This window comes from Helicoverpa zea, chromosome 1 (assembly GCF_022581195.2).
Source record: "Helicoverpa zea isolate HzStark_Cry1AcR chromosome 1, ilHelZeax1.1, whole genome shotgun sequence".
NCBI lineage: Eukaryota > Metazoa > Arthropoda > Insecta > Lepidoptera > Noctuidae > Helicoverpa > Helicoverpa zea.
In genome coordinates this window covers 12,511,562-12,522,239 of record NC_061452.1, presented here as the reverse complement: position 1 = coordinate 12,522,239, position 10,678 = coordinate 12,511,562, and the positions used below count along the sequence as shown (strand labels likewise).

At 39.7% G+C, this 10,678-nt stretch overlaps 2 protein-coding genes across 2 annotated transcripts; both read right to left on the bottom strand.

Annotated features, from left to right (window-relative positions):
* Positions 1–7,019: 7,019 nt before the first annotated feature.
* LOC124633755 lies at positions 7,020–10,089 on the bottom strand. The gene is made up of 3 exons (XM_047169080.1): positions 9,870–10,089; positions 8,754–9,768; positions 7,020–8,680 (listed from the first exon to the last, which is right to left on the bottom strand). The coding sequence occupies exons 1-3, from the start codon at positions 10,042–10,044 to the stop codon at positions 8,506–8,508; spliced, it is 1,365 nt and encodes a 454-aa protein (XP_047025036.1). The 5' UTR covers positions 10,045–10,089; the 3' UTR covers positions 7,020–8,505.
* On the bottom strand, positions 7,393–7,911 carry LOC124633764. The gene has a single exon (XM_047169093.1). It carries the CDS (start codon positions 7,812–7,814, stop codon positions 7,536–7,538), a length of 279 nt encoding a protein of 92 aa, XP_047025049.1. The 5' UTR covers positions 7,815–7,911; the 3' UTR covers positions 7,393–7,535.
* Positions 10,090–10,678: the final 589 nt, after the last annotated feature.

Sequence of the window (10,678 nt, the reverse complement as noted above, 5' to 3'; positions counted from 1 at the left end):
ATATGAAGACGTTGGACGTTCACACAACTATTGAACGGCTTTTAAAGTGGAAAATTGCATCACTATGCATAGTCTCTTACTTTAGTATCAAATTTGGGTACTTTACGTTTATGTTGGTACTTCTTAGTAATTTGACTTCTAGAACTTTCCTCTAACGATTGCGAATATTACTTTACAGTCTTATCGGTAACCAGCAGTTTATACATCCTTCAGTACGACATCTACAAATTGGCTCATTTGTATAATTAAATATTAACAAGTAATTCCTGCTATTACGAGTCTCCTGCTGGAAAATTAATAGATATGCTATATTGCTATCCGGGGATTAAATCTAACATAAGTTTACATTGAAGATGGAAAGATTAGGCGTGTCCGGTGTCGTGTGATTGGGTCCAAATTATATCATTCAGGACGCGTCATTATTTTAACGGTATCTGATAAAATATTTCTGTACAATATTTACCACAACAGTAAAACCAATTACACTACAAAGAAGATCGCTTTGTCTTTCAAACTAGCTATATTTTCGAACAACCTTACATATCAAAGGAATCATTCCCTAAATCAATGATTACTAACTAAAAGTGAAACTGGAGTGAAGTGAACAATAGGTGTTAACTCGTGATTAGTGCGGTTAGTATCGATGCGCGCGCGCAGAGCGGTGAACTATGCAGAGTTGCGGCTGCAGGGCGTAGGGCGCGGGCGGAGGCAAACTACCGATGTAACGGAGACGAGAAGGATCACTACCACTGGTACTTATAAGAATTAATATTGGAACTGAATCGACTGACAACAGGCATAAACTACGTCAAAGTAACCCTAAAAAAGAAAATATTTTTTCTTTTCTTAGGCATGAATAAATAAGGTATAAATTCATTCTATACCGAACTCAAAGTTTTTATTAAAAAGTTAGCCTTATGAAATTTAAGATAATATTATGTATCCTGTACCAGTATCCCAGGTAACAACAAATAGGTACTTCGCTTCCGTGCAGTCTAGTCTAGTATTTTGTATGTATTTCGTATCATCCTCCGAGCCTTTTTCCCAACCATGTTGGGGTCGGCTTCCAGTCTAACCGGATTTAGCTGAGTACCAGTGCTTTACAAGAAGCGACTGCCTATCTGACCTCCTCAACCCAGTTACCCGGGCAACCCGGTACCCCTTGGTTAGACTGGTGTCAGACTTACTGGCTTCTGACTACCCGTAACGACTGCCAAGAATGTTATGTTGTATGTATTTCGTAGATACCTATAATATACTAGACTACATATCCTTTGTTCTAAAAAGATAAAAACAGAAAGTATTTGCGAGCCACGGATGAAGCGATTCTGTTACATTGGATTTCAAGTCTTGAGTAGTCTTTGAGAGCTTACAGAAAATATACAAAGTATCCAACGACTTAAAGTAGTCTTTGCACAAATCTAACAAAGGACTGGATTGGTAACAAGGACTTTCTACTTATATGTAAGTACATACAAGCTTCCGTCAGTTTCCATGAGGAACTATTTCCCGTACCCGAATAAGAATAGTTATTGAAGACCTCACTGTACATATTATGCACAAAATTAGGCACATATTACCATGAAATGACGATTTTTAGGAAGACTGAAATCCTTGAGTCTATGCTACTATAACGAAATACCACGAGGAAATCTTCTCCCGCGAGTCCCAAGAACTCATCCCATGAGACCAACAAGCGTTGGTTTCATATAAGAATTGTTCCAAATGAACCTTCTGGTCAGCACTTCCCATAACTACCGCAACCAGTTTATGTTTTAAATTCGCGATAAAAAAATATCTGCAGCGGCGCGTGTCATTAGCCGCGATGTCCCCCCCCCGGCCTCCCCTCGCCTTCCCGCCCCTCGTGCCCCCGCCTGCATTTATTAATCTTATTCGGAGAAATCGACGCATCACAAGACTGCCTCCGCCCCGCCACACAGTGGATCCAAATTGAAAATTAGTGGACATAGGCAACAAAGTTCCAATATCGATTCGATATTTTTTTATGTGATTCTACATGATATTCCAGACAACTTTTACTCTTGTGAAATTTCTTCTAAAGTCGATCGTTTGTCTGAAAAAAAATAAATTAGATTTTTTTGTATGGAGCGAATCACGTTTATTTTTTTTTCTTCAATTGTACGAATATGTTAGGTCTGTGGCGTGAGTATATGATACCTAGGGTCATTCTCTATCCAAGAAAAAATATATCAGCGCCGGCCATCTGCAGCCGCGCGAGTAATGATTCGGTAAAAAAATAATATTTTCTATGACATTTTTTGCCTTTTAAGATCAATTCAAAGTATATTTTTTGTCTCACTTGGCTGTTTTCACCTTATTTTTGGTTAAATATATAGTTTTAATGGCACATAGGTACTCATAACTAGTAATTCTAGCAGAGGTTTTGTTATTATTGCATGTTATCGGTGGCACCTGCATTGTGATTGATGACTCATTTTTGTTGTGCGCTCGTCTAAGCGCACAACTAATTAGTCATCGAAAAATGCTCGTCTCTGATTGGCTGTAATTTTTTTTACTACCTGCTAGTCATGTTAATATGTTCACTACTTGAGTAATTAACACTGACTATAAATACAAAGACATTTATTATGTCCCTCTAGTTTCGCTCTTGTCGCTTATTTGTGAACACGGTGAAATACTTTTATTTTAATATTTACGTTAGAACTATGGGTGGATTTTGTACCAACCTAGATCTTTTTGTGAAATTAAGAAGTGGTGGTGATCTGAAAAATTATATGTTTCTATATGAAAGTATAATTTCTGTTTTGAATCCACAGTTTCTGAAGAAGACAAAAACCTAATCAAGGAGTTCTGTCGGCTTTTTTGTGTAAGTCTAAATAAAAAGTGGACAGAGTCAAGTAGAAGTCAAAAAACTTTTATGAATCGTATAAATAATCGCAATTGGTTGGAAAAAAATATCAACTGGCCTGTTTTTGACAGTGTTGACCTGAGAAGTGAGTTGGGCTTTTCGGACGCAGACTTATCTGAGCCAGTGGATGTGAATTCCCATGTTCCTAATCTTGCAGTATGTACTACGGAAGCGGTAACATCTACACTCTACAGAAAACCGTTCGAAGACTTATGTAATAAGCAAAGAAAAAACGTTCTACTTCCATAGTAGAAGAAAATTCAGAGGAAGAGTTGTAGGACTGGTACTTAACAAAATTGAAAGACAACGGCAAAACGAATCTGGCAAAAGTAGTCGAATACCTTTCCAGTAATCCGGAAACGCTATCCCAAGTACACGAGCGACTATTCAAAAAGCAGAACCTAAGTACCGTCTCTGAAGATAAGTGCTTAGCTCTTTATACCTCACTTGCGCTCTCGAGATGGAAGTACTTACTTAAGACTTCAGAAACGTCAGAGAGAGACAAACTCGGAAAACGGACAGAACAGCAACAAACGAAGACATCCTCCCATGGACTTCTAATAAGCTCTGATCCCCACATATCCTACATAAGGCCTAAAATAACGAAACAGGTTCATGGTGAGTTGTTGCCTGAAGCAATTCAGTTGTTACAGACTACCGAGCCTCCCTGTGATAGCGAGATTATGGAGGAAGAAGAATGCCTCATAGCAGAGTCCGAAAATTTGCTGGACCCACTTCTGGAATAAGAAATAAAGTGATCCGGCTCTGGACTGTTCCCACAAAAGCCCATCAGGGCTGGTATGACAAACAGCCCCTTTCAGGGCTTTAATAATTTCACAATGTTCTTTCGATCATACGTACGATAACTTATACTATACCTTACATACGCTTGATTGTGTAAATAATGATTATCAACGTCTTGCCCAAAAAAAATCAAACTTTTTCACCTATATTTGACAAATAATATTTATTTTACAGGTAGCAGGTAGTAAAAAAAATTACAGCCAATCAGAGACGAGCATTTTTCGATGACTAATTAGTTGTGCGCTTAGACGAGCGCAAAACAAAAATGAGTCATCAATCACAATGCAGGTGCCACCGATAACATGCAATAATAACAAAACCTCTGCTAGAATTACTAGTTGTGAGTACCTATGTGCCATTAAAACTATATATTTAACCAAAAATAAGGTGAAAACAGCCAAGTGAGACAGAAAATATACTTTGAATTGATCTTAAAAGGCAAAAAATGTCATAGAAAATATTATTTTTTTACCGAATCATTACTCGCGCGGCTGCAGATGGCCGGCGCTGATATATTTTTTCTTGGATAGAGAATGACCCTAGGTATCATATACTCACGCCACAGACCTAACATATTCGTACAATTGAAGAAAAAAAAATAAACGTGATTTGCTCCATACAAAAAAATCTAATTTATTTTTTTTCAGACAAACGATCAACTTTAGAAGAAATTTCACAAGAGTAAAAGTTGTCTGGAATATCATGAAGAATCACATAAAAAAATATGGAATCGATACTGGAACTTTGTTGCCTATGTCCACTATTTTTCAATTTGGATCCACTGTGCGCCACCTCGCCGCAAGTTAACCAAAAGTTCAGAAGGACCCCGGCTTATTAGACCACATTACTCTTGGCAAACTGAAGCAAAAATACTTTCGGAAGTCACTAGAAACAATGTCATTATGACATAGGTGGATGCTGAATGGCTAGGTATTTGAATATCGACTCAAAGGTCAACAACTTTTTACTGGTTCAACCGCAACTTGCGTATGAATATCGATTAGTTCTGAATTGATATAGTCGAAACACAATTAAGAATGAGACAAATATTTGAATCAATCACTATGACGTTATGTACAAGAAGTACTGCTTTTCCAATACGCCAGTACTTTTTAAAATATTTCTAACGTTCATATAAAGTGCAATCGCAGAAATTCCGACCCAAGAAAGCTTAAACAAGGAGCAAATCCTGGTCCAGTGGAGAACTATCCGAATTCATGGACAGCCGAGTGTCCGGTACGCCCGTTCACTCACCGTGCGACATCGCCTTGAATTGATACATATGTATTTATTTATAGGCACCTATATATAATCGATTTCTGGTCTGTACACCACTTATTTTTACACCAAAACTCCGAACCTTTTGCTCGCGGTCAACTGAGGATTTCGCCGAATTCGGTTGCAGTGCAGTGATAATAACGTTAATGTTTTAGATAAATTGCCAACTGTTTATCTGGACGTACCAATGATATGAACACTTGAATAATGATATAATTTGTAGGTACGCAGTTATTATGTTAATGCAGTTTGTAGCTATTTATTACTTAATGAAATAAATGAATTAATCCGCTTTTTGGACATCGGAAAATAAAACTAAATTTGCCTCTAGCTTTGAGCAGATCTCATACTAGAATGAAAGTGAGAGAGTGAAAATCTTAGTGTAAAGATTATTATAATCCGCTAAATCCAAAAAAATAGTATGTTCGCAATTTTGGAGTGTAGGTAGAAATAACAAAAAGTCACCACCAAACAGAAGGACTTTATTCTTTAAAGCGTAAGCTCAATAGATTTGCCCGAAGTATTGCAACCACACTTATTCTGGAGCCCACGTAGACAAAAACGCCTAGTCCTGGTATTATCTAAAACGCGTGTTAGGCACACTCTAGCGAACATGGCTACAAGATTCGAGGTCATCTGCTTTCTGACGTGCCAGCATTTCCGTTATTAACTACCTAAAAAATAATAATTGCCGGATGAATTCATATTCACATATAAGAATTCGGATTGGCAGATTATATCATCGGTTGGTATGGTATTATATTACGAAGGCTTGGCCTGGACATCATCATAAAAGTGGTCCCATTGCTGTGATTGTATAGGAGTTGGGTCTTTAATTAATATAATAGACCTGGTAACTTACCTCCCAAACAAAAACCCACCAACATTTTTTTTACACGCCTCTTCGATATTAAGTAGATACAGAAATACTGACTTACATAAAAACAAGGCATAATTCTAACGTTTTCTGCAACGAAAACTTTCTTCGTCTAGTCTAGCGACCATTACCGCAACTGCTGAACAAGAGGACCCGGATTCGATTCCCGGATTACGTTTTAATTCGTGGTTTGTCAATTGAATTTCGTTGTGGTTGTCACCATTCATTACGTTGTAATAGGTTTGAAGGTTTTTCGAAACGGTATACATCATCCTACTTACACAATGAAAATACCATACTGAAACAACTTGCGTAATTTCAATACAATAAAAATAAAAATATTACACCATCTATTTCAGTGTTTCTCAATTTTATTCTGCCCATGTCTGTATATTATCAGAATTAAATTTTTCATACATCTTTATTAAATTTTATTACGTATTATCAACACAATAAAATTTTAAAATTACGACTCATTATTATTCAGACTAAAGTTTTTTCTAAAGATGATCATCAAATTCTTGCATAAATAAAAGTATTCAAAGATATTTCTAAACATATTAACAACCAGTCAGACAATAATGCATTTCCAATATTAAATAACCATGGATTATAAAATGCTATAAGAAACTGGTATCATAAAATTGTGACTAAGCTTTTTATATACAAGCCGACTTAGTCTAGCTAAGAATAAAGTTGTTTGAGTTTTTATTCTGCTTTTAATGTAATATCAATTTACTTAAAATAATAATACTACCAAACTTACACAAGATAATATGGTTTGATTTTCAAGGGTCGCTCCATATGCTGGACCAAAACTAAACTGCAGATATGGTGGCACCATAATATTAATTTGTACACCAATTCGATAGAATGTATAAGTAGAAGTTGCTATCATATATTGGTATTAAAATTCTGTGATTTTTGTTTCTTTCTTTATGTGAGATAAAATATTTTGAATGGATATCAATCTCCTATTACATCATCATCATCTCCCGAGCTTTTTCCCAACTATGTTTATGAATGGGTTGGCATGCAGTCCAACGGGATGTGGCAGCCGGACAGCAGACAACCGGGATCTACAGTTTAAAGAATGAAATATACTAAACAACTACCAATGTCATTAAGTATATCAAATATGATGAGATAAATAAATAAAAAAAAAAACAATACATAAAACAATTTTATTTTAAGAATAACTTTACTTAAATGTCTAATATTTCACAAGTTTATCTTACAATATTAAATATAATTAAACCTTTGAAACAGAGTGCAGTTAGATTAAGGTACAGATAATACAGTACAAAATAGTCACAGACACATTTGTTTTTTTTTTTAATATTATACATTTTAGACAAAATAGATTTAATACAAATGTACAGGCCCCATCACCTGAAAGAATTGCTTAACTTGCATTTTAATACCCAATCTCTCTAATGTACATATATTTAGCAGAGTACAATATTTTAAATTGAAAGACATAGTTGGTCATTATTTATCATAATAAGACTTATCTACCATTAGAAACCACTACAAATTATGAAATTCTTCACAATAAGTAACTGAATTTGTAACAAATAACGCATTTGAACTGTATAACATGCTACACAATGTATCTGTAGCTTTTGAATCACATATTTACCAGCACTGGTAGACTTAACACGAGTTGCAGTATATTTTTATAGGTTATTTCGCAGGTGCCGGCGCTGTGGGAGCCGCGGCGACTCGCTTTTGTGCCTCCGACAACTGCGGCGTGGTGGTAGCCAGGGCTCGTAACTGCTGCTCAGCTGCAGCATTCACCATCTTAGACACATTCGTCTTCATCTTATTCCTTTCGGCCGCAGACTTGCTTTTAACAGGCGCGTTTGGACGCTTCGTCACCGCTTTGCCTGCCTTAGCCTTATTCTTCTTTGATTTCGCACCAGCAGGTAACTTACTCTTGACTTTTAATTTGCCTTGAGCCATGTTTAAGATATATTAATTTATTTACGCACAATAAAAAACAACAACGTGCTTTTGTTTTGACGTCGTTTGACAGTTGTCAATATTTGACAGTGACGTCTCATGACTTTGACACAAGTCGTTGGAAATAAGAACGTTCCATTCTACGGTACTAATACGAGTCTATGTTGCTCGATATCATAATATCGATTCATGGCTCCTGTGCCTCCCTCGGCATAAAAAATACTATTTTATTGTTATCTGAGTAAAGTATACAGTAGTAAGTTTATAAGCTCGTTAGGATGATTTAAATATTAAGATATGAGATGTTTTGGGGATATTGAATAAAGATACAAATAAAGAGACAAAATTGGTATTTATTTTACGGACTTTTTTTATTCATAAATCGACTGTTGCAGTATATGAATTCGAGTTTCAAGTTAAGAAATATACATAATATATAATATCTTCTAAATATATTTTATGTACAGACAAATAGAAAAGTAGTCGAGTATAATTATCGGCTATCGATAGAATCGAGCGGCGAGAGTGCAGGCGACCGGCGGAAAGCGGTGCGGACGAGGGCGCACCTCGCCATAAAACGTCTAGAAAAATAGATAAATCGCTCAAAAACGTCAGAATCAGTCGAAAAGATAGAAGAGTAGAGAACGGGCGACGTCAAAGGTGACGACAAGAATAGGTCCTCAGGCCCGTCTCACGCATACTCCGTGTCGGTGGAGAGCGAGCGCTCCGCGGGGGAGCGCCGCCCGCTCGCTTCCGCCACCGCCGGCTCGCCCGCCTGCGCCTGCGCGTACGCCAGGCTCTTCTGGTAGCTGAACAGCTGCCGCTCCAATGAGTAGTTCTCCGCCTGAAGTACGGCTATCTCGCGCCTGCAAATATTTTCCATGTTATCATTTATGCATAAGCACCATTGCGACAATAAATAGTATAATAGGTAGGTACCTCATTTGATGCGCGTGTAGCCGACAAAGGTCATCATAGACATGATAAGTAGCTTGAAAAAGTAGATAAGTATCGCCCCACTCGAGGCGTACACGTAGTTCACCTCCAGGGTGCAAGAAAGCGCTGCCGGGACGCGACATGTCCTCGACACGCAGTGCCGTCTCCATCATCAACCCTTCATCAGCACTATCTTGTGCATAGTAGTGTTCGAAGGGTGCTCCAGGTAGTTCCTCGGCATCGGGCTCCCCGGCCGCCGCTCCCGTCCGCACCAGCCAGGCCGACCAGCTTACGTAACGCAAGTGATTTCGTGGTACATGATGCACGTCGCGATATAGCATGTGCAAGCGCACCATCTCCGAGTGCATATCGCATCGCACTGCCCACGCCTGCTTGTCGCGGTCATAGCAAGTAGCCGCACGCCCCGCCGCCGGCACTGCCAGCTCGGCCAGAGCCCGCGCCCATACCAGCTCTACCGTCAGCCGAACACCTTTAGTTAGAAGCCGTGATGGTGGGCGAGGATTCCAAGGCGGTGTGCGGCCATCAGCGTCACACACACATTCAAGTGGACCCGAGTGTAATCTCCTCTCACCCTCGCCGAGAGCAAGAGCATATCTAACTCGGCATCGCTGTCCTTCGCCAGATAATCTCATGAGCCGTAGAGTCAGCGGCTCTTTGCCCCCGCCGCCGGTAGCCGACACCTGCCAGTCGAAGCCGGCGAAAGCTATGGGTGGAGTGTCAAGGCGGGGTGCGCGCAGTTCACAAGAGTATAGAGTGCGCACTCTCGACATGCTGAGCTCAAGTTGGAACTCTCCGCGTGCATCTGCGAACTTGGTATTGAGTTCTGCGATGGAAACGCAACGACCCCTTCCTTGCGCTGCGCAGCCTGCGCTGAAGCGCACTTGTTTGCCAGAAAACCCCTCATTTGCTGTGAAGTGATCACGGCTAAGTAGCGTGAACGTGAAGTCGACGTACACACGCATGCCTTCGCACGCACCGCGCCATACCAAGTACACACCTGCAACAACATTGGAGCTGTTAAAATATAGATCAAGGGTCAGGAACCTACAACATAGGTACCTATATCCAAGGTATATCTGGGGATTGGTATGAACTAACCGAGCGACGCATCCGTGCGGCTGAAGGCGACTGCCCAGCGCTGGTGCGCGCAGCAGAAGTCCTTGGAGGTGACATCGCGGTCGGGCTCGCGCGTGGCGGAGCGCGTCACCACGAAGGTGAACACGTGGGTGTCGGCGCGGTCCTTGAGCCGCGTCGCGCGGTACAGCAGCGCCATGCGCTCGCGCCGCCTCTACCGCCCCCCGCCGGGACCCGCCTGCGCAAGCGCCTGCCGACAAACACTAACAACACTTATACCATACTCCTACGTGACCATTGCCACGACATTTATTCGGAAATGCAGACAAATGTTAAATCGGCAAAATGCACCTTCCATCAAAAGGTTATAGGGTAAGAAAAGGAAAAGAACTTATAAATTGCCGTTTACTTCTTCTGATCAATAGATATCCTTGTATGTTTCTATGTACCTATAAGTTCAGCATGTGTACTTAGGTATAGCTACTCATACGGGTTTACCTTTCCCTAAACTTTCAGATGTAGGTCTAAGAGAAACATTTCGGCTTAACTATCCTAGAACAATAACACGTTAATCTCCAAAAGCACAAACATAAAAACCACTTTAGAAGTACGAACAGAATTTCGACAAGGTCTACGTACCGCAAGGTTCTAAACTTTAAAATCTTCAATCACTTAAAACAACGAAACCAATTCGGAAACTTCCAACTCCGAATATGTATCCTAACAAAGTTGTCCTTAGCTCCGCGACAGAATATTAGACTTCCTGGAAGTTCGCGACCTGAATTATATAGAAGTAAACTGAAGCGAGGCGCATCCAGCAAATGAACCGAGCG